Source organism: Sander lucioperca, chromosome 18, assembly GCF_008315115.2.
Source record: "Sander lucioperca isolate FBNREF2018 chromosome 18, SLUC_FBN_1.2, whole genome shotgun sequence".
NCBI classification, from domain to species: domain Eukaryota; kingdom Metazoa; phylum Chordata; class Actinopteri; order Perciformes; family Percidae; genus Sander; species Sander lucioperca.
The window spans coordinates 7,284,227-7,307,296 of record NC_050190.1 but is presented as its reverse complement, the minus strand read 5'-3'; the positions used below and the strand labels follow the sequence as shown (position 1 = coordinate 7,307,296).

Genomic DNA, 23,070 nt, shown 5'->3' with positions numbered 1-23,070 from the left:
TCACTCAACATGCAATTTTATAACCAACAATAAAGCACGTGTAATGTGTAGTGTTAGCTGAGAAAATAGAAAGCTCCTTTTATCCCACAGAAAAACAGGTAATCGAACCGTAATCATCAAACCAGTCGCTGTCTTTCCGTTCGGTTCTCCAACACCTTTGCAGCAGCAGCTGCTGCAGGGATGTGGCGCCTCCCCCCCCGGAGAGACTCTTGTTTTTCACCGTGGATTCCTGCTCTCACCCTGAACTCTCCTATCTGCTGACTCGGGCGACAGGAGACGCAGTGTTTAGGGGGACAGGCGTGATTTTCCCCCTTTAATTGTTTTCCTAACCGACAAATGAGAGGTGCAGCTCTCGATAATGGTCAGTGACCTTTTTTTTACCTAACCCGAGATGCGATTGGCCTTTAAGAACGCCTGCTTGACAAGAAGACAGTTTTTTTTTGTGTGCTTTTGAGTGTTTTACTATTTAAAATGCACCTTTTATTAATGGTGTTTATTTGGACAAAGACGAATCTTGTTTACCATGTATTTGCAGCTGCAGTGAGTATAGGATTTCCTGGAAACTCAAAACAAGGCATGTGGCCCCTTTTGCAACTGCAGATGTTAAAAAAAAAAGGTGAAACTGCTGCAGTGTATTTCACCTCGCCCCCCCCCCCGTCCCCCCCGCCCCTCACTACCTGTGTGTTTCTTAGCTTACAAAACAAGACATCGGGGTCAGACGTCAGGGCCCATCTCTGAAGCCTCGGGGTCATTAGGATGAGATTCCTTCCGTTTCTTTTGACAGGTGATTACTGAGGCGCTTTTGATGAAAGGGCTGCCACACAATAGTGACTACTTTCCCTCCTTTTTTTCCAGAGGTTGCACCCTCTGGATGGGAATTATTTCTGTGTCCCCCTTCTGCTGGAATTCAGAGGAAATGCCGGCCGATAGGTAACACACCTGACACCTGTGCAACTGTCCTGCAGCATTCCTGACACCTCAGTCTCCATTAGTGGTTCCCAGCCAAAGAGAGGGGTGTCACTAAACAGAATTATACCATTCAATGTTGTCATAACTTTCCTTCAATTTGTGGGAAGGGATATTTTTAAGCTGTAGTTTAAAGCATAAAACAACCTAAACACTGGAAATCCTTCTGTTGTTGAAATGTTCACCTCTTGATGTGCCATGGTGGCCTGAGCGTCTGCAGGTTTTCATTATAATCAAACGCTGCAGCAGCATGTTTCACACTGATTTGCTCCTTGAGGAACTAATGAGTGAAATCTGCAGCTGTAATGTCTGGTTGCAATGAAAACCCGCAGCCTCCAGACATGACTGTACAAAGTGAGACCCGAATTACACAGACACATTACATTTCTCATGAGAGAAATAGTTTGTTTTTTTATTTTTTATTTCTAAAACATCTTTTTGTAATTACATGTGCTGCTCTCTGAAAAGTACGTTCTTATATTGTATACTACACACGGCGCTTCGTGACATCTGCAGACAATCGACGAATGGAGAGGTCATCCATCAACCCCACACTGACAAATGTGGCACGGCAGAAGAAGCACAAAGCTGTGTGAACTCGCTTTCATTGTGTGGCACAACTCGCCCCTAACACCAGAGGTCCCTGCAGCTTCTCGTCTGTCCCAGAGTCATGCACAGCTGGTCATGAATCGCCTTTTTGTGCAGAATCTTCATCAGGAAGCATAACAGAGCGCTGGGATGGGTGTCAAGTCACCGGTGAAAATGAAATCGTGCTGCAAAAATTTTGGGATCTTCTTAGACACATGGTTTAATGTCCTGTTTTGTTCGTGTGGTCAGGGCCAGAAATTTAAATTAACATGGTACGCAGGTGGCAGAGTGGGGTGGGGGTGAGCCATGAGGTGTTAATGACATAAGCAGGTGGTAAAAACAGCTTTAATGAAACAAATGGCGTCTTTCAAAAACAACCTTTAGCCTATAAGTGGCCTATGTACAATTTTAAAAAAAAACAACAAAAAAACCCAGACTGATAGAGGTTGGCGTTGTTTCTCTTCATCTTTGGTCGTCACACACCAAAGATCTCTCCTCATCCAGAGACATCCAGGATGGATGTCATTCAAAAGATTTTTATTTTTCTTCCAGTGTCACTGAGTGTAGCACCTTGATGAAGAGATGTGCGGTGATCACATATTTAGTCCTCTAATGTGTCTAATTATACTTAATAATATTACATAATAAATAGTGTTGGTCCTCTGATGCGCCTGAAGGGGACGCATGGTTTTAGGGCAGCATTGTCGGAGGTTGGAGCGCGGTTTTAGTCCTCTGAGGTCACGTCGATGTCCTCGGAGCTGGACTGCTTGGTGGCGATGCGCCATCTGTTGATGTGGTGGCTTCCCTTCTTCTTTTGCTGGCTCTCTGGGCCCTCCTCCTCCAGCTTCTGTCGCTTGTACTTGGTCCGCCTGTTCTGGAACCACACCTTCACCTGGAGAGAGAAAGAAGCGGGGTTAATGACGGTGATGCATTGACTGTAGTGTCACTTCAGAGAGGCACTGATTTAATATAGACCATATGCAGTAGACCTTTCTCAAGGTGGACGTTTGGACTTGTCAGACACAGGTGTAACTTTAGTTCTAGGGAGCTGGCCTGGTGGTGTGCGTGCTGGCACAACTAAATGTAGTGGGGCTGCAATCAACTAAAGATTATTTTCATTATCTGTTAATCTGCTGAGTATTTTTACAATTACTAGGTCTATACAATGTCAGAAAAATGCACAATTTCCTCCAAGGTGACAAATGCCTTTGGTTATCTCTCCGACCCAACCATCCAAAGCCTATGACGTTTCATGTACGGTATAGTTCCGGTGCCGCCGGAGGTTCAGCCGGATGTCCCTCATTTTCGTTGTGCTGGCATTCTAAATTCTCATCACACACTCGACAGCCATTTTAATTCCAAATCTCGCCTCTCTACGTCCTTCCACCAAAACAAGTTCCTTCCCGAGGCTATTTTGCAGAGCCACCATACCTGCGTCCAGCGCCCAAGACGATTGTGATTGGTTTAAAGAAATGACAATAAACTGGCAAAGTCTTGCAATGCGAGACTATCCAAAACCCCAACATATTCCTTTTACAATGTTATAAAACAGAGACAAGCAGCAAATCTTCACATTTGAGAAGCTGGAACAAGGAAATGTTTGGGCATTTTTGCTTAAAAAATTGACTACTACTGTACTAGGTTAACATGTCTGCCTGTTGCTATGGCAGCAATTAGAGCCAAGATAAAATGAAAAATCTGTTTTTATTTTATTTTTTAGAATAAAAATCATTTGCTGTAAAATAATATTTACCCCCTGGAAATCAGTGTAGACTTTAATTAACTAATTAAATACCCAGGTTTTTTATAAACGCCTCAATCCACCAATCACATCATGTCACCCCAACCACCCCAACATCCCTTTTCAAAAATGCTTTTAAAAGGATTTTTTTTAAAAAAACCTTCTCTTTGCATTCATAACTGAGAATGGCATTAATGCATGGGACAGGTGGACAGGTTAAATAGCTTCCTGACTGACTGGTGTTGCTAGTATGACCTGGGAATATGAGCTTGGCTGACTAACCTATAGCCTACGTAACATATATTTGGCCAGGATGCCTTTTTTAAATAGCAACACAAGCACACATATTAGCTTCTTACTTCTTGACTTTATCAGGATAATTCTACATAGTAAAAACTGTTGTCACGGAAACTCTCAAAGAGCCACAATATACTGTTTTAGTTCTCCGAGCTGGGTGCGAGTGTTTTTGTTCATTTGCTTAAAGTGGAAGCAGCACAGAATACTTAAAAACTCAAATGATTACTAGGAACTGGTCTATTAGTGATCACTCTAAGGAAGCAGACCAAATCTACTTTGAGGGAGTTCATTCAAATTAAGGTCACTGTCATTATAATTTGCATAATACAGTTGGTGCTTAATTGCAAGCTCTTATTGACTGACACAAAACTTGCAAGCAGCATTTATCCGTATCGCTGACTCAGGAAACCTCTCTTTATATTGCCTATTAGGCCTAATTGACACTCAGATAATATGGACTGATTAAACATAACCATCAATAATATTTACACTCCTTTATCCTATAGCATGAATGAATTAAACACCTTTTAATAGACACTGACTAGGCTGCAGTCTCATTTGGCTGAGAAGGGAATTATTTAAATTTGATTGCACTAACTTATGTATAGGCTATAAAAAAAAAGTTAGAATTTCTTTAAAAGTGTATAATATAGCCAATGCAAGATTATTTCATATTAATAATTTCCTCTTTCATTAACATTGTAGTCGACTCTCATATTTTCAATAGCCTACATTAAGAAGGATTTTGTAAATAGTTAATTAGTTAATATTTCAATACACTGTAGTCTGTGTAACACCTAAATAATTTAAAACAGGCTTTAAACAGTAGCCTACTAATAACAGTTTTAAACATACAGTAAAAAAAATAAAATAATTGACTTTGCAATCTATAATTTTACTGCTTTAAATTGAAGTTATAATTGTGGATATTATAATGTTTGACAATATCAGGAGGTCAACTCATTTAAAATAGATTTTCAGTGATATTTCTATCTGGATAGTAACTGTTTTGGGAACAATTTAACTGTTTGGGAATAATTCAGCTTTAATTGTATATGCTGAACCCCCAATATTTAACACATCCATCTATTATTTTGATTTAGAAAATAGGCTACAGAAATATTTGACTGTGTGTATATATATATATATTACTATTTTTGTTTTATTATTTTATTATTATCGCGATATTTGATAGCAGAGACAACACCAAAGTTCGGCTCTGGGGTTTAACGGAAAATAATGTTGCCATAGAAATGATTGCTCTCAGTACACTGTATGTAGGCTATCACAGTAAAGTTAAACGCAGAAATCCTCAACAATTAGACAGGTTTAATGCTTTAAGAGTTAACTGCTCATTTTTAAACAATTACAGGTTTTAAAGCAAGTATAGGTGAGATTTAGCCGTGTTTGACAGAGGAATCCATAACTTAACGACAAAACAAGCAAACGCCCATATGGTAGCTAGCATAGCATTAGCTAAGCTTACCTGTGTTTCAGATAAACTCAAGCTGTTTGCTAGCTGCTTCCTCTCGGCCCCGACGACGTAGTGGTTCTTCTCGAAGGCTCTTTCCAGACGGAGGAGCTGGGAGGGAGAGAAGGCTGTCCGGATGCGTTTGGGTTTTCTGGCGAAAGGACCGTGGAGGAGCAGGCTGTCCTGGGACACGTCGTTACCTGACACCGCATTAAAGGAATACAACAAGGGCCGTCAGTTGGCTGCCAAAGGTAACTTTAATAAAACACGTCATTTTATCTGCACAGTGCAGGCCGGCTGTCACTGTCAGTGTGTTGAATATAGGCTTATAATAGGCGACCTGTCAGAAACAGCGTTAACAGTGTGTTAATGGGCCTACTCTACTGCAAAGTGTGACCAAATGATGCTGCAGCTGTCATTATCATGGTAATGGTAAGCAAAGGTCAAGCAAAACTTTGAATCTATTTATACATATTTCATCATTATTAATATTGTTATTATCATTGGGCTATTATTTGTATTAATAGTTGTAGGCTGGTAGGAGTTGCTGTATGCTATTCGCCTAATAATAATGCCAATGGCCTACCATTTACCAGAAATTAAATATTTGCAATAGTAGCATATTGGAAATAGTTTTTTGTCAAATTGCCAATTTAATTACCAGCGGTTTGAACAAAACGATCATTGTGTTTCCATTCAAAGTTCCTTTTCTACTGCTCTTCTTTTCGTATTAGGCCTAATGCAAAGTTGAATGACTTCTACGGCATATAATTGACCCCATGTGTATGGATATGGAGACGGAAAACCTTTGCAAATAGTTTGTAACAAAAATCCTTTTTTTTTATTTTAATTTTTTTACTTTTTTTATTATGAGTAGGCTATTATGGTTGTAAATGTACCGATAAGGCTCTTAAACTAATTCAAAAGAATTCAAATTAACCAAACATAAATGACCTCCGTGCACAACTCTGTTCTAGACCAGATCAGTTAGGCTACAGTACAACAAACTGCCTATAGTCGGAAAAACAATTATATTCTACTAAATAAGATACCGTGTTTGATATTGTGTGATTTATGTAGCCTATTATTATTTTACCTTGAATTGTAGTTAATGAAGGGACAACTTGCTTTCACCGTGATATAGCATGTTGTCATGCGTAATAAATCAAACTACTGTGAGAAGATGAGATGTTTATTTTAAACATTCTGATTTCGGAATAGCAAACTCCTGTCGTTCTCTGTTGATGGTATCTTTTTTTCATTATATGCTGATTATTTTAACTTGTTTTGTCCTCTTGTAAGCCCAAGCAGAGGTCATTATGAGATATTAATAAATGAGCCTGTATTGTAATGTATTGTATAATAGGTGATTGTAACAAAGTATGCGCTTTTTATGGATTTGCATTGGTCTTTGATGTAAGATTTAAAAAAAAATGATGTCCATAACTTTAGGGATGCAATAAAAATCAAAAGTAAAATAAAAGATTTTCTCATATATAATTTGTCATAGAGGTGCATTCATTGGTAATAATCCGTGCACCAACGCGCTGAGGTTAAATAAATCACTGCAGGCTGTGTTCAAATCCTTTGCTGCTAATACTGGCAGGATTTAGCCTTTCTATTCCCATTATATTTAAATTATTATACTGGATTTTTATCAATTTTGTCTCTACAGATGGCTGTTGTGCTAGATTTTTAGAATGAAACGAGCCTAACCTAGGGCAAGTTTTCTTGTGTGGAAAAAAAAAAAATCTACATCCGATCTTATCTCCTCCTGCGGCTATCTGAGAGGAGCTGCAGGGCGAATGAGAGTGGAAATATGAGAGCAGTCCGACATCCTGCTGCAAACTCGGTGGACTTATACGTCTATGGCTATCTGGGGCTGCAAGTTATTATTCAACTGAGATCTAGTTTCAATGTTGACAGTACAATTGTCTGTCATCTCGTTATAATATGGAAACCTCTCAAAAGCAGAAGATCGAAGCACGCTTTCATCGCCTCTGAAATAGTGTTGGTTTATTTTGAATTATGCAAACACACACCCTATGACTTTTGTCAGGCAGTAAACCCATACACCTAAATCTAGTTCATTCATTGTATGTGCAGAATACCCTATGGTTTACTTTATTGTATTAGGAAGATTATTTAGGCAAAACTAATTGCACACATCAAAGTAGGTTGTGTAAGAGTATGTCTAAGTGAAATAAAAATCAATTTCATATTCCCAATTTTGCAGCCCCACCACTTCAATATACCTTGAAATCTGTGTCCGAAGAACCTGTTCCGTAGGACCCAGGGGTAGAAGTTGAGCGGGTCTCGGTGTTGCGTCCCGAAGAAGTGCGGATGCTGTAGGTGGGAGCCTCCGAGCTGGTGAGGGGCCACGGTGAGGGAGGGGTGGTTTACCGTTTCTGGGAACACCAGGTCCGGGCTCTGGTAGATGGACCTGCCCGGCGGAGCCGGGTAACTGTTCATTAAGACCTCTGTCGCCGGGTTGGAGTAACTCAAAGCCGTCGGACGGATGGGGTCCTCGGCCATTAAAGGGTTCTCTTTGGCGACCAGAGACTCGATCGTGAAGCAGCGCTTGCCTGCAGACGAAAACATCATCTCTTGATAGAAATAGAAACCAGTAGCAGAAGAAAGTGATCAGTCTGTTTTCCTTCCTCTTGCTGGGAAAGAGAAGCTCCCCTCTCAGAGATGCATCATGAACAAAGATGTCGGGGTGTTCAGCGGAGATGCTGCTACAAAAGTCAACAGTGCTGCAAATGGCCCTGATCCATGAAGTCCGCACGCACTCCCAGGGTTTCTGTGCACAAGTGTGCACCAAGAAAAAGCGCCTCCAAGCTTCAGTGTGGCTTGACGCTGCGCAGGGAGACAGCTGATTGGACCAGAGCACCTGCCAATAGGTCTCGTGAAGTACCTGCTGCTTCATAGATCACACAAGACCGGGCAGCTTAGTTACAGAGACACGCTGAGAAAACATGTTTGTCCCAATTAACAGGTCATTGTGTGTCCTATTCAGCCTTAATATCTCGTTTTTCTTCAGGGAAACAATCAGCCGATGGGAGGAGAAACTTCCACTTGTGTCAGTGCAGGTTCAATCATTCAGGAATTCTTTAGAAGTCAAGATAGGCTATCTAAAACATGGACATTACTATGGTAAAACAAAATGGCTTGTGAAAACGAGTGGGAATTCCACTCATTACACAGTAGATTGCCTAATGTTTTAATAACCTTTAGACGTGAATTAACCTTCATTTTAAATCTGCGCTAAACATGGCCTTCAGCTGTCTGAAATACAGCCTATAAAGGCCAGTTCTTTTACTTGTCCGCTCGGTTGTTCTCGACTATCACAGCCTTTATTTCACAGTTAGGCTATCATTTACATGCACTTTTCATAAATGATGGTCTAAAATAACATGTTATTCAAGCGCAACGATTAATAAATTCGTGTTCTCCTCCTGAATCAGATTTACATTCAGGTAAACGTGCAAACGTGACATTTCTGTTTTTATCAACAAACGCAAACATTTCCCTCCTGTATAAAACACATCATTGGTTGTATTTATAGATCATTTTAAAGATCAAATTGTAATCGTGTTTCTTAGTGTGTTCATTAGCATACATGTTGAACTTAACGCTCTCTGTTTCAAAAGAAAGAAACATGAGAAAAACGTCGTTTGTAGCCTACCTAATAAATCAGTGCTATAAATGAACACCAAAATAAATAGCCTAATAATAATAATAATAATAATAATAATGTCATTGACTAATAGCCATGTCTTTATTTTTCCTTGTATTCACTTAATTGATAGCCTACATTATTTCAAATTATGAGAGGTTATACTTTTGCAATAAGGTGTGTGAAGGGCGCCCAAGAAAACTTTCCTTTAGGCTTTTCAAATGCCTTACTTTATTAATAATAATAATAATAATAATAATAATAATAATAATAATAATAATAATAATGGTGGGAGGTCATTGGCTTGTTTGAAAGGAGTTTCAGTTGTTTTAGGGTTTAAACATCTTATGATTATGTGAATGATCTTATCATTCCCCTGTTAATGGGAGAATGAGTCGACCCACGGCCACTTTTAAGAAACCGACGCTCACTTCGTCCTCTATGAGAACTATTTAGCAGCATGTAGTCCGCAGTAATTGGGTTTGGAGCTCGCCGGCTTCCTTATCCCTCGGCGATTAGCTTCCACGGTGCACTAACCAAGTTAATAATTATCCTCTTAATACGCTCGTTTGCGTAGAGGTTGCATTAGAAAATCATTACCGATGGAAATGATGAGGTAAAACAAGTTGTTGATTAGGCGTTTATACCTAAAGGCTCCTAAAGACTGCAGTAGGTTCTGGGAAATGGCTCGGGGTCCAAAAAGCTCCATCCTTTCCTCCCTGAATACACAGATACCAATCTTTATGTATTTACTGGGTGTGCCCTGAACTTCTTGATGCAGTTTCACTGGACATATTTTGCTTCACTTGCATGAGTCATGAGAGCCGCTGTCGAATATTTAAGAGGCCATTTCAATCCTATTTTTAAAAAAGCGTGTTTATGTCGATTATGATAGCTGAATTGATGCGAAAAAACAACTGTTCTGCGGAGTTATTTCGCTTCAGGATACCAAATCGATTAATTTAATTAAACATGTAGATGTTCTGTCTAAAAGAATTGTGTTTTGGTCATAAGGTCACATTATAAATCGTTCGTTGTGACTTATTGAGAATATAAGAGCACAGTGTTAGAGATATCACCGGGAATAATGAAAAACAACTCAAAAAGAATACGTTAATAACTTAATAACTATAACGTATTTGTGGGAAAAGTAAAGAACGTCACATTTCACTTTCAGGTCACATAACTCTTTATTGCAGGATTTTACATTTGAACCGTCTTTTTACCCAGAGTGCAGCAGCAGAAGGAAGTTGCGGTCTGAGCGAGCCGGCTGAGTTTAATGATGAAACCCTGTGCGCCTTTACGCACTGACCCTGAGCGCTGCTGGTTAATAGATGTCCAAATCGCTCTGCATTAACAAAAACAAAGCAGAGCAGCCTACCTTTGTTCCACTGTTGGGTTTTCCCCGAGGCTCCGGAGGAGAGTTACTGAAAGTCTGAGCACAGTGATCTTCAACCAGCAGGGCCTTAGTCTTTAGTAGGAATCTAGTTTTATAGGTTTAGAGTGACATTCCTCCATAGTAGTTTAATATTCCGGAGATAATTTAGTACATGTGTGACAATAGGTGGCGAGTTGAAACTTTCATGTAATATCCTGTATAGGCCTATCGCACTGGATGTCATAATGTCTTCAGATTATTTATGGGATCACTACAGTAGGGGCTTGGTTGTGTTGGATGTTACACATTGGCCAGTTAAGTAAAGTAAAAGAGAGAATAGTTAATACAAAAGCAGGTCTGAGTTGGAGGTTTAAGAGTTCATGTTCCTCTTTATTTTCGGTGATCAACAGTGTGCCACTATTTCTATGTGAAATGTTAATTCACCCAAACTGCTGCATGTACAGTGTTATCATTGTGGGAGAAAGCCACCACACCTCTTTCATGCCGCAATCAATGGAAGAAAATATTGTTTTTACGCAACAAGTATATCATTTCAGCTTAATGTAAAACATTTGACTGCAGAACATTTGCATATAGGCACACTTTTCTAAGTACAGTTAATTACTGCCATGTAAAATTGTTCAATTTTAGTTGAAAAACACTGATTTCCCCACACACATAGCTCTAATTTTTAAAATGAAAAAAAAGAATTCACTTTGTTTCACCAGGATGATTCTGCCTTGCAGGGAGTCCTGGGTCAAAAATGAAAAATATGAGATTTCTGCTGACTTTGAATTTGTGTTACAAATGACTTTGACCTGAGCTCAACAAACCAACAATTACTGTAAAAAAGAAGAAACGTCATTATTAAAGTCAGTATAACTCCTCAGTCACACCAATGTCCAAAGATACCATACTAGTTAATTGTCTGTTGAATGTTGTTTTTTGTAGGGTGCCATAGGAAAAGAGAGACAAAAAGAAAGAAGACACTGTGAAGACAGATGGCTCACTTTAATACAAGTGCTGTCCTCTAGTGGCCTAAACAAGATATTCAAACTGATGATTATGGATTGAGAAAAATAAGCCATAATGAAGACAATTATAATAATATTATTATAGTATGAGTGAGTTTTAAACATACTGTACTGTATGACAGTTTTACATCTCTATTAACAAAGTTATATATAAAAGCATAACAGTATAAACTATATAACACATAATATAAAACACATAATAATCCTTCAGTTCATTCTAACTTTACAGAAATGTCCCCAGTGAGCTTAAAAAGTAACAAAGTGAGAACTTTATTTCCAAAGATAGGGGCCTGTAGCTAGATGTTTGAAAGAAAACCTTGCATTCAGAGAAACGTTTTTAAAATGACGTATTTTGCTCCATCAGCTGCCTGATATTTTACCTCCAAGGGGGAAATCCCTCACCAATGGGGTTGTTTTTAGACCAATGCTGCCACCCAGTGGCTGAAGGGAGTCCGAGCAGGTTCATAGGGTTGAAGACTGTCTGCACAGGTCAACTGGAGCCTTTGACCTCAGTGGGTGTTTAGTTTAGTTCCAGTTCCCAGAGGTCCCACTGCCAGTTGTTTGATTGATGATGAGTTAGTTGATTAGACATTAGTACAAAACTGGGAGGTTGATACAAGTCTTATTAATGAATACAATGTAAATAAATGGACTGTATATAAATACAGTCCATTTATTAGATTTATATCTAGTCTTAACGACTACTCAAAGCACTTTAACATATTACATGTTATATATATATATTCTAAATATATAATATTGAGGCTGCCATACAAGTCACCACCTGCTCATCAGATAAACATTCACACACACCGATGGGAGCAATTTGGGGTTCAGTGTCTTGCCCAAGAACGCGTTGCAGGGCCAGGGATCAAACCACCAACCTTCCGATTGGTACAATGTGTACAATAAAAGGGGCCATGCATGTGAACGTTTTGAGTCAAACCTTAAGCCCTAAAAAAAAACTAAGCAAAAATACTAAATTTGGAATATTACAGAAATGTGTGGTCACTTGCAGTGGGGTATGATACAACAACTAGTATGTATAAGGTGGACTAAATGGCCAGCACAATATGTTGAATGATAACTATAGTTTTCCTGAAGACAAATATATAGGCTACTACATTTTTTTAGTGGTGAACCATGTCTAGCAAAGAAGAAATCTCATCAGCTGTGTTTCCTTGCAGCACAAGGAAGGCCTCAAAGAACCAAATGATCCAAATTCATTTTAATTGAGATAGTCTGTTTTTATTTTTGTTAGGTAGCTTAACTCTACACCTTTTTAATCTGATAGCCTACTTGATTGTTTGAATTTGATATACTACGACTGATGTATAGACTACTTTTTACAAGGTATGTGATTAACTATGAGGCAGGGATCAGCACTACGTTAGTCTTTATTTAGAGATCTTTCTCTGGCTGATCTGATCTGTGTCTCCGTGATGTTGATTAAACCCTCCGAGGCCAGCTGAGGCTCGGGCCTTCCCTCTCACCTCCCGCGTTCATTAATAAACTAATTGGCCATTTTGTTTGGCATTAGCGTTGTGTGTTCAGCTAATCTGTCCCACTTAAATACTTGGAAGATTTCACCCCATTATAACGAGTTGGGAAAAGTAGCACGTCGCTGCGTTTGTGCCACCTGCACGAGAAGTGCGGTCGTTTAGCCACCTGTACTTGTCTCCACTCCTCCACCGGCTGCCCTCCTCAGCATAAACAAACAACATGCGTGTTCATATCAAGAGAAAGCACGTATCTCTAGCTTAATTTCGATCTTTAACCATTTAATGACAATGGCGTAAACCCGAGCCCTTATAAAAAGTGTATAATACACATTTTAAAGCCGAGCGAAAAATGTTGGTGATGCTATAGTCCTATAAGATATAATATGAATAAAATATCATAAATTTGCTTTGAGATAGCTTAAAAAAATACCTAAGATTAATTTTGCAGCGATTTATAAAGAGATATAATCATTGATAAACAGAATAAGTGTAGGCCTATCTACTGCTGAGTATCATTAGATACTGCCAGCTCGAATGTTATAAAAATCTCATCCAACATTTTCCGATTTCTTTTTTTCTTCATTTTCTGCATGGATGGGGGTGTGCGTAAAAGACGCACGTTGGTTAAATGACGCGTTATCTGGAAACCAGAGGATTCTTCTTTCTATTCGGCCTTCAACTTGCGTCATGGTGTTCTCGGTGGCTGAACACTATGAGAACAGGAACTGCTACTTGTCCACACATGGGGATGAGGCGAGCTCCTCTTGTCAGTGCATGTGTCAGAAGTCATTGTGCGTCTCTCTGCGGCCCTTTCACCGCGACACAAAAGCCCGCTTCTACTTCAAACGCTTGTAATGAAAGCTAATGACTATTAGATGGAGTAGAGGGGCCCTCGCCTTTGCAAATAAAATGCAAAGAAGGATTTTTTTCTTCCTTTTACAATCGCCTACCCTAAAACTCCTGTTGGTCAAATGAAGTGCACTGTCCTATTGGAGCTGCAGGTTATTGCTCTCCATGAGAACTTTCACACCTTCTCAGAGCTGCATTGCATCTGAGCTGAGTCACCAAGGGCATTTCAATTTAAGGAAAAGAATAACCCTTAGGGCGGATGAAATGTTTTACTATTTAGACATATAAAGAAACAGCCAGTAATAATAATACTAATAATAATAGTAATAATGTAAAGACTAAGTTTTGAGTGGTATCATTTCATGTGCATTTGCTTGATGGAGTCATCACAGAGGAGTGATATAGTGACAAAGAGATAAACACATTCTCATCCAACTAGTGTTCAAGAAGCAAGTATGTCCTTCAGAAAGGCAGGTCATATTTCCATAAAGTAGCCTACCTACACATTAATACAGAGCTGATACAGTTCAGTTCTGTTTTTGTTCCAGCTTCTCAAATGAGGATTTGTTGCTTTCCTTTTTGTCACATCTTTATAACATATGATAGTAAGCTGAACATCTTTGGGTTTAAATATGTCACTTTAGGTTCTGGGGAAATTATATCGGGCATGTTTCACAACTAATCGATCATGTAAATAATTGTTAGTGGCAGCCCCACATCAGTACAATTTATATTTTATAAATGATGTATTTGCACTTCCTTTATCTTGGTGTTGCAGTAAATGTCTTTATGTAGGCTTTTTAGAGTCAACCATGTTTTGCATTTGCACTGAATATGAGACTGAATATGCAATGTTGCATGATGATGCATGCATTAGGATTGTTTTAGTGCAGCTGCACATCAACAGCTGGTGAGTGTCAGGTTCTGACAGTTATATTAACAGGTAGCTGGCTGCTTGTTTTCATTCCTGAAGCCTTAGAAAACAAAGTTGAGTCTAAATCCACTTGTAACTGCTGGAGGACCAAAGCTTGACACTGTAAGTGTAGGTTATTTTCCTTGTACGTGACTTACCTTTATTTATTGAATCTATTTGAGCTGTATTTTTCCAGGATAGTCTGTTGAGATCAGGGGATTTTGCAGCGTTGCAGCACAATGTAGAGACAAAAAGAAACATAATTGAAACTACTAGGGGAACATAAACTTAATTATTGCAACTAAATCATTTTCATTATCAGTTTTATGAATTTTATAATCTGTAAAAGGTCAAGAAATTGTGAAAATGCCGGTCACAGTGTCCCAGAGCCCAAGGTGACGTCTTCAAATGGCTTGTTTTATTCAACCAACAGTTTTAATCCATATTGTATTTAAATTACTGTCATATACAGTAAGACAAAGACAATCCTCACATTTGAAAAAAAGTTTTTGACAGGATTGAATTGTTGCAGATTAATTTTCTTCTAATCAACTCATCGTTTCAGGTCTAGAAACTACAGTATACAAGCCAGTACATACACAATATATTCTATTCTTTTCTAGGAAGACCGTGTGGATAAACATATTGTCTCTGTCTCCAGGACAAATTGTTGGGGGAAAAAAGTAATAAGAGAAACAAGTCAAGAGGCAAATGAAGATGTAACAGTTTTCCTTTTCCTTTCCTTTCAAAAGGAGCTTGGCTTCAGAGCCTGTAGAGAGTCTTAGGGAACCCAGCCAGCGTTGGCATGTTTCCAGCCGTTAAGGTGCCCTGTGCTAATTGGGACGATGAGCCCGGTGACCCCCGCCCCTCCACCCTCCAGGACTCTCCAGGTTTTCCCAGGCCTCTGACTGCTTCTTTCTTTCCCTCAATGGGATTACGTTGGGCTGTGGAGAGAGGAGAGGAGGGGGAGCTCTGATTCTCGGCTGATCACATCAGAAACGGCTCTCTGGGGTTTTTACACAAACTCTGCTCCTTCTGCGGTGCTTTAGCCCCAATCAGACCGAGCAGAGACACCAGGAGAGAGCAGGCGGGGGGGGGGATAGGACGAGAGAAAGAGATCAGCTCTGTTAGTATTGATTAAACTTCTCTCTTTGATACTGTAACCTGCCGCCTTCTCCCTCTTACAGCACCTCTGCTGCATACATTTGTGGCATGCACGGGGTTACATTAGTCAGCAATAGAAGTAGAAAGTGAACTCGTTCTGTATGTCTTTGATGTGTTGACAACAGGCCTACAAATGTCCCAATGTGCATCAGCATTACAAACAGTTAGTGAAGAATGTAAAAGTCAAAGTTGTATGATCTGACTAAAATAACTCTCCAGCTTGCATTTCATCTTTCTGCTAATTTCTTATCTGATTTTGTTGGAACTTTTTTCGTAGGGTGGCTTTGTTGGGTTGAGTGCCCAGTTGGTCACGCAAACCGTTGCACTTAAAAAGTGGCCCTTATTCTGAAATACATTTTGCACAGGAAATAATTGTGTTTATAAAGCTATACAGCCAAAGAAAGGGGAGAGGATAGACTGAGCCATCAAGTTTTAAGGCTCTAAACCAAACCGATATATAAGATGTAAAATGAGAATATTATTCTCTTTTAATGCTGGATATCTGCACTGATCCAGAAGTACAGAATCGATTAGGTATTATTAGATCGATCTGTTGTCAGTTCCTTTGTCTGTGCCTTGTTTCCCACCTCAAAATAATAATAATGAATAAAAATGTTCATAGGGTAAAATATGTCAAAGTCTTCCGAAAATCAAACTGAGGGCTCACTGTTACCCAAAAGTATGTTCATTTCTCTGACTTTTCCACTTTTTCAATGCCTTTAAACTAACAGGTTCAACTGCTTACAACTCATGTCCACACTCAAATGATCTGATTCAGTCAGAGCTGGTTGTATGGGTGGAGCATTGATTAGTCTTTCCACTAGTCACTTATAAAGGCATCTTACACTTTGTTTGATGGGTAAAAATGTTCAGAATCAACCTGAATCCCTGTGACTAATTGATTAAACAATGTCAATATGAGACATTGCTTTTATATATCTGTTTCCTTTTTCTCTATTTAAATTGGCCTTGTATTGTCAAAGGAAAATGGACATGTGAGAAATCTACATGATCTTTTTTTGCTTGTAATAGTCTTACTGACCATCTCTAAATCCTGCTGTAGTAAAGTCGATTACTTGCAGAAAGCTAAAAGTAAGTGACAATACATTTATTACTGTAACACAAAATATGTAATGTAATAACCTATTGAACAAATAATGTAAGGATTAAAGAGATGGAAAGAGGGCTCTGTGTTCCCATCAGCTTTCTTTGTTTAATATGAGGGAGTTGAGTTATCCACAGGACAGGACTTTCAGGTTGACCACCCCAATTAGCTGCTCTGATGGACTCATTTGCTACATCCCAATCCTTTCTACACGCTGTCTTCCCTCCTGTTTTATCCCTCATGTCTGCCAGGCAGGCTTCGGCAGACAGCATGAGTCCCTTTCCACCTGGAAGGAAAGCCGTGGAGTTTCAATAGAGCAGAGACAGGACACCTGCCGGGGGGGGGGTGGGCGGGCATGTGTGAGCCCTGTCTATAGAGGAGCAGTGAGAACAGGCGTATTGACCGTTTAAACAGATTAAAACAGTGAGACCCAAGCTCTCTAGCCCCGAGACAGACTGACCCCTACCACCCCGGGTTACAGAGATCCACAGCTAATCCCTGAGCTGGTTATTTATTTGCTTAGCTTAAATCAGAGAGCAACCCGAGTCCGTCCCAGACTTTAACTTAGATCAGACCCAGGAGGAAATGTCTCGCCACGTCTCCATCATCTTCAACCCGGGGCACAGAGTGAGATGAGAGGAGCAATAAGGGGAGGTCAGAGGTCATGATGGTGATTTGATATCAGTATACATTAGAGAGGGTTTTGTTGTGTATTTTGGGCTACTATTAGATCCGTAGTTGAGAGACACCTGATGGACTGTGGGTAACTTTAGCTTCCGTTGTTGGTGTTAGCCACATGCTGCTGTAAACACATGCTGTCGGGCTAATAAACGGTTAATATCCCATCGTAGGTCATCATTGTTATATCTAGTAACATGAAATAGTGAAGAATATAAGTTTTCTGTCTTGAGCTGAATCCGTTTTATGATACTAATGTGCAGATTAATAAACCCTCGTGTTTATAAACAGGCAAACAGTAACTAGCATATAAATCAAGATCTCATTTGACTGTCATGTGACAGTTTGCTTTAATAATTCAATTGTTCTCTTAATAAAATTGCTAATGTGTTGTTAAAATGTAGATGTAGTCAGTTGAAATGAGCCCGACATCATTAGCTGTTGATTGAACATTAGTTCTGAGTTGAACATAGAGTATCCATGCCTCTGATATTTAATGTACACCAGTTTTTCTTTAAAAACTCTTAAAACATGGTTTCAAATCTTCCCATTTCAGTATTTCTCTTAAACATTAAATGCAGTAAATGAGGTTGCAATAAGACTAACTAAGCAACAATCAAAGTTTAAAAAAATAGATATAATTTATTAAGAGTTTAACACTCAAAAGCTGAGCTGATCTGCTTATTTGTTCTGACAGTAACAAACCTATAACTCCCATCAGATTTGGATTCAAATGACAAATGCTGATTGGTGGACACAAGTGTACTGTATGATGTCACCAGTAACAAGTGCACAGAAAAAAAGGAAAAACAGAAATCTCTTCTTAGATATAAAGTTTTCTAACTTTGGTAGATAAGTGTGTGTTGATGTAAGTTTTTTTTCAGTTCAGTTTTTAGTTTTCCAGTTCAACTGTGTTACATGTGCCAATAATAAATGAGGATTTCTAATTTTCTTGCAACACCAAATGTCACCTTTTAACTTGTGTAACCTTTTTCTAACACTTGGCAGAGTGAGAAGGAATGAGCAGGACAAGGTTGCCATTAATGTCATAAAATATATTTCTGAATTTTTCATTCAAATGTACAAAACACATGAAGTGAATTTATCAAAGAGCAAGACAATTAAATATATAACTATACATCTATTAAATACTCATAGTTAGAGACACAGAGGCCTCCTTTTATCAGCAGTATATACAAAAGTATTTTTGTCTCAGTAAGTCCAGTTGGTGTTCGGTCAACAGTGGTCAATAGAGTCATCAGACACGTCGATATCCACGTCCAGGTCGGAGAACTCCTCATCCTCGTCATCTCCGTGGCCTTGAGATCCGGGACTTTTGGGCGGAGCAGCCAGGCCCAGTTTGGCCAGCTTGGCCTGCTGCTGCTCCAGACTCTGTTTGCGCCACTTGATGCGTCGGTTCTGGAACCAGACTTTGACCTGGAGAGAGCCAAACAACAACATGTATATTAGAAACACTGTAGTAAGAACCGTGTGTATGCTTCTGGGGCTACACTTTCAAATGCCTACATTCAGATGTTCAGTATATATTTTCTTACCTGAGCTTCTGTGAGCTGCAGAGCCGAGGCCAGGAGGAACCTCTCCGATCCGACCATGTACTGCTGCCGGGCAAACTCCTTCTCCAGCCGGGAGAGCTGCTCGCTGGTGAAGCTTGTGCGCATACGTTTCGACTTCCCCCCTTTAGTTTTGAAGGAATGCAGCCCTGCGTTCACTTTAGACATGGAAGCTGCAAAGTAGAGATGGCACATTTAATCACTCTGCCACATGGACATAGTTTAATTTTGACATTTAGATCTTGCTTGGATAGTTCCATTAAGTAACTTTTTTTTTTACCTTGTGCGTAAAATGCTCCCCGACACGATGACTGGTAGGTGAAAGGCGGGCAGCAGTAGACTGAATATCCAGGTTGTGTGTGGAGCGCTGAGTGCAACATGTTCGGAGAGTAGACGTACGGTGCTGTTGCTATCGGTAAGCCTACGTGTCCGGTGAGAGGCAGACCGGGGACTGCTGGGTGATATTTCTCTCCGCACTGAGGAGGACTCGCCCGGCAGCTGCTTGTGTCCTCCGGCTTGGCGAGCAAAGCATCAATGGTGAAAGATTTCCCACTGGGAGGCTTCGTTGTCAGCGCGCACTGGCTCCCCTGGTACTGCGGGTACAGCGATGCTGCTGCGTAATTACGCATGGGGTATCCATAAGCTCCCACTGGTCTGTTCGGCACCTGCATTCTGCCAGATGTTTAAAAAAAAGAGTGGAAAAATAAGATGTGGAAGGTCTTTGCAGAAACAAGTTGTTGCTCCAGGTTCAGCAGGAAGGTGAATGCTGCTCCTCTGTGGAGAGTCCTCCTTTATACACCGGCCGGACACGGAGGTGTCAACAGCCCCCCATCGATCCTTTGTCTTTCTAAGTAGCAGATGAGAGAAACGAACATCCCGACAACGTATCCAATTAATTGGTGGAGTAGTACAAGCTGGGATTGTCAAACATCCTAACCCTTTGAATGACAAGGCTTTTGAAGAGCCGTGGGGGCTGGGAACCCATGGAGATTTACTGGGCTACAAATTCTTGCATGGATCTTAAATCCAAATGTAATCATTACCGCTGGGAAAGCCTTGATGTTACCAAATCATCTTATTTGGAGCCTTTTAAGTCCCGGCTGGCCGACAGATGCTTTTAGCAGCGTAACAGTCGCTTCACAATTGGATGTCGACTTCAAGCTGTACAGTTTACAGAGAATCTACTGTGTTGATGTATACTTCTTTTTATCTTGTGTATTGTTTGATATGCACTTTTGTAACCTTCTAATTTAGGAATATTCAAGACTTTAATTTACGCTTTTCTCGTCTAGCCTTAAATCAGGAATCCGTCCTGTATGTAAACAGTCCATAATCTGTTTCCTGTATAAAATAAATGCGCCCTATTTGCACAGTGTGCCTTTTAACAGCAGCGGTGTCGCTCTTAAAATGGAATAACTGCTGTGCGTAATTGAGGCGTCAAATTCAGCGGCTCGGGTGTGGTGACAGAGCGGTGCTGCTGGTTTTACCAAACTGCAACTCCACTAATCTCAGCCTCTGCGTTAATCCACAGGTTGATCTATCCCGTCCGTCCTTTGAATGAATGCGAGCCTGGGAAAAGAAAAGGCCTCTGCTCTGTTTGGTTCCTAAAACAATCCAAGTTGGTCTAATGCCTTCAATCTGACAGTGGATTCGTGTAGTGTACACGAATACAAAACGTCTTGTTAATTAAATGAAAACAATAGACTACTCAAAGTTGCACACTTGTGTTGCACTTGGAAAAGAGACCTTTATTCTGAAATACATTTTGCACCGGAAATCCTTAATCCTTAAAGCGCTTTGTTTTATCGGTTTCTCATTAAAGGTTTGAAGATGAAGCGGCTTCTTTAAAGGAAGTGATTTGCTTTCTTACACTGCCCCAGCACAAAGGCATCATCTCTTTCAACTTGGATTATTGCCAGCTCTGCAAACTCTGCAGCCTCATTTCCATCATTTGGAGGTGGCAGCGAGGCTCTGCAGAGCCCTAAGTAACTGTTAAAACACATTTAAACACCGAAGCGAAGCGCTCGCTCCCTTTGACCTCGGAGCGTTTTATTTATTCTCTTCCAGTGACACTAGAATGTCTAATGAAGAGGGCAAACACAGACTTTGACGACCTGGCCTGAACAATAAGGATGCTTGTAGGACCGGACCACCCACCCCAAGGCCGCTGTTTACTGGCGTACACTGCAGAAAAGCTCTGTACTGACCAATCACTTCATTCACGTTTAGTGTTAGAAACCATTTTAACATAGCAGCTTCAAGTCGATAGTCAAGATTTCAGACGTTTCTGAGCTGGCAAAAAATAAGAAATAGGCCTACGGTTTAATTCAGTGAAGCAATGAGATCAGATCACAAACACCTTTAGAAAATAATTAAAACTAATCAAAACTAGTGGAAATATCTCAACTTTTTAAAGACAATTTCAGGCCTGTCATACTTAATATGATACTTAAATTGTCCAGTTGTGGATGCATGTTGCACTGTAAAATTATTAGTCCAAAAAATGTATCCCAGAATTATGTATGTATTTTAAGCCAATTAATCAACTATTTAGAAATCAATTAATCCTTCAAGTAAAAATGCAAAACAATCAACTGGTTGTGAAAAGTGAATATTTGCTGGGTTCTATAAAAGTAAACTGAATAGCTCTGGGTTTTACTGTTGGCTGGATAAAACATGACATTTGAAGGCAGCACCCTGAGCTCTGGGAACTTGTGATGGACATTTTTCACATTATTTAAACATTTCATAGTAGCAAGACGATTAATCGAGAATGAAGAAATTATTAGTTGAAACCCCAATTAAATAGGGAAATCTTGCAAATTGCCATTTGCCAAAGTGCTCCTCCAATCTTCTGCCTGCACATCCGAACTCTGCTGACATGTCTTTCTCATGATATCAGCATGAACCTGATGTCCTCTAATGATGCTGCAGGGAAGGTGCTCCGTGTGTATTGGAGCCAGACAAGGAATACACGGACCATTGTCCCAGAGAGTCCTCTTTTCATAGTCATGGCCTGAGAGGAGAAAGGAGCTGCTCTCTAACAGCTCTATGGGCCATCCTTACCAAATCAGGCTCCCACTAAAAACTTGAACCATCTCATTTAGCACTCATTCATTCAGTATCTTCAGTCAGGTCTAAAATCTATCAGAAGATACTGAAACTGAAACAAAACTACAGTTATAAAACATGCAACAACAAAAAAAATAAATTACATGGTCACATACTCTCATGCAACTGGAAGTTGTTGCTTATGGCAAAGTGTATATAAACAAATATAAAATGCATTTAGCATGTGTTGGGTATTGAAAGTACATACATATTTGCATATAAAAGAATTGGGTTTAACTTAAAAGATCTATCACAGTTGTACAGTTGTTTATCACAATACAATAGAACTTTTAGCATCTCTGACAGATGCCATGTAATGCCCTGTTGTAATACAATTATCAAGCATTCCCTTTTAAAAAAAAATTCACTGTAGTCTTTTCAATAACGGGGTTATCATTTAGATTCCCATTTCACCTGTGATGCAGTCAGTGGTGGTAATGTTTCCATTTACTTGAGTTAAAGTAGCAACATGCCCTGTTTTCAAGATTTTACTTTAATAAAATTACAGAAGTATTTTAAGCCAAAAGTGCTCAAAGTTTCACAAATAAAAGTACTCGTTATGCATCTTATTTTAACTACTTCATGAAGCTATTCATAAGAGTTTATTTTATAAACTTTTAAAAGAATTAACTAGTGACTGTAGATGAAAATGGAAATAAACTTAAGTACATGTAACTTCTGCATACAAAGCATGACGTTTAACCTAAAGTGCAAATACAACAGTTGTGAGTAACTTATTGTGAGGAGTTTTAAAGATCAAAGTCATAATCTCCAAACAATGGGTGTTACAAATATTAGTACAATAGGAGTTAGGATATACTTTATGACAGAGAAGTGAGATCTAACAGAAATGAAAGTGACAGAGAGGAGAAACTCTTGTGTTCTGTCTCACCTTCCAGCTCAGTTCACACATGATTGAATGAAACAAAAGCATGGAGAAACACTGTCATCATTATTATTATTGAGGTGAAAGAGGATCGCTTTCTCACCTGCCCGACACATTTAACAGGCACTGTAATCTGG

General features: G+C 39.6%; 2 protein-coding genes and 1 long non-coding RNA gene across 4 annotated transcripts in view; 1 reads left to right on the top strand and 2 right to left on the bottom strand.

Annotated features, from left to right (window-relative positions):
• Positions 1-1,381: 1,381 nt before the first annotated feature.
• Positions 1,382-7,871, bottom strand: emx1 (empty spiracles homeobox 1). The gene is made up of 3 exons (XM_031310156.2): positions 7,319-7,871; positions 5,079-5,263; positions 1,382-2,446 (listed from the first exon to the last, which is right to left on the bottom strand). Exons 1-3 carry the CDS (start codon positions 7,665-7,667, stop codon positions 2,279-2,281), a joined length of 702 nt encoding a protein of 233 aa, XP_031166016.1. The 5' UTR covers positions 7,668-7,871; the 3' UTR covers positions 1,382-2,278.
• The window catches only part of LOC116057615, a 34,718-nt gene continuing 16,737 nt past the window's right edge, over positions 5,090-23,070 (top strand). For both annotated transcript variants that reach the window (XR_004106857.2, XR_004895769.1), the window contains exon 1: positions 5,090-5,314. This is a non-coding gene — a long non-coding RNA (uncharacterized LOC116057615). The remainder of the gene's footprint in view (positions 5,315-23,070) is intronic.
• Positions 18,567-19,608, bottom strand: noto (notochord homeobox). The gene is made up of 3 exons (XM_031310155.2): positions 19,217-19,608; positions 18,922-19,109; positions 18,567-18,802 (listed from the first exon to the last, which is right to left on the bottom strand). The coding sequence occupies exons 1-3, from the start codon at positions 19,605-19,607 to the stop codon at positions 18,602-18,604; spliced, it is 780 nt and encodes a 259-aa protein (XP_031166015.1). The 5' UTR covers position 19,608; the 3' UTR covers positions 18,567-18,601.

Coding starts and splice junctions, on each gene's coding strand:
- emx1 (XM_031310156.2), bottom strand. CDS start 7,667: ATGATGTTTTCGTCTGCAGGCAAGCGCTGCTTCACGATCGAGTCTCTG. Junction 5,264..7,318: donor CTTCGGACACAGATTTCAAG/GTATATTGAAGT, acceptor ATGCGGTGTCAG/GTAACGACGTGTCCCAGGAC. Junction 2,447..5,078: donor TGAGTTTATCTGAAACACAG/GTAAGCTTAGCT, acceptor TTCTCTCTCCAG/GTGAAGGTGTGGTTCCAGAA.
- noto (XM_031310155.2), bottom strand. CDS start 19,607: ATGCAGGTGCCGAACAGACCAGTGGGAGCTTATGGATACCCCATGCGT. Junction 19,110..19,216: donor GGGAGCATTTTACGCACAAG/GTAAAAAAAAAA, acceptor TCTACTTTGCAG/CTTCCATGTCTAAAGTGAAC. Junction 18,803..18,921: donor TGCAGCTCACAGAAGCTCAG/GTAAGAAAATAT, acceptor GGCTCTCTCCAG/GTCAAAGTCTGGTTCCAGAA.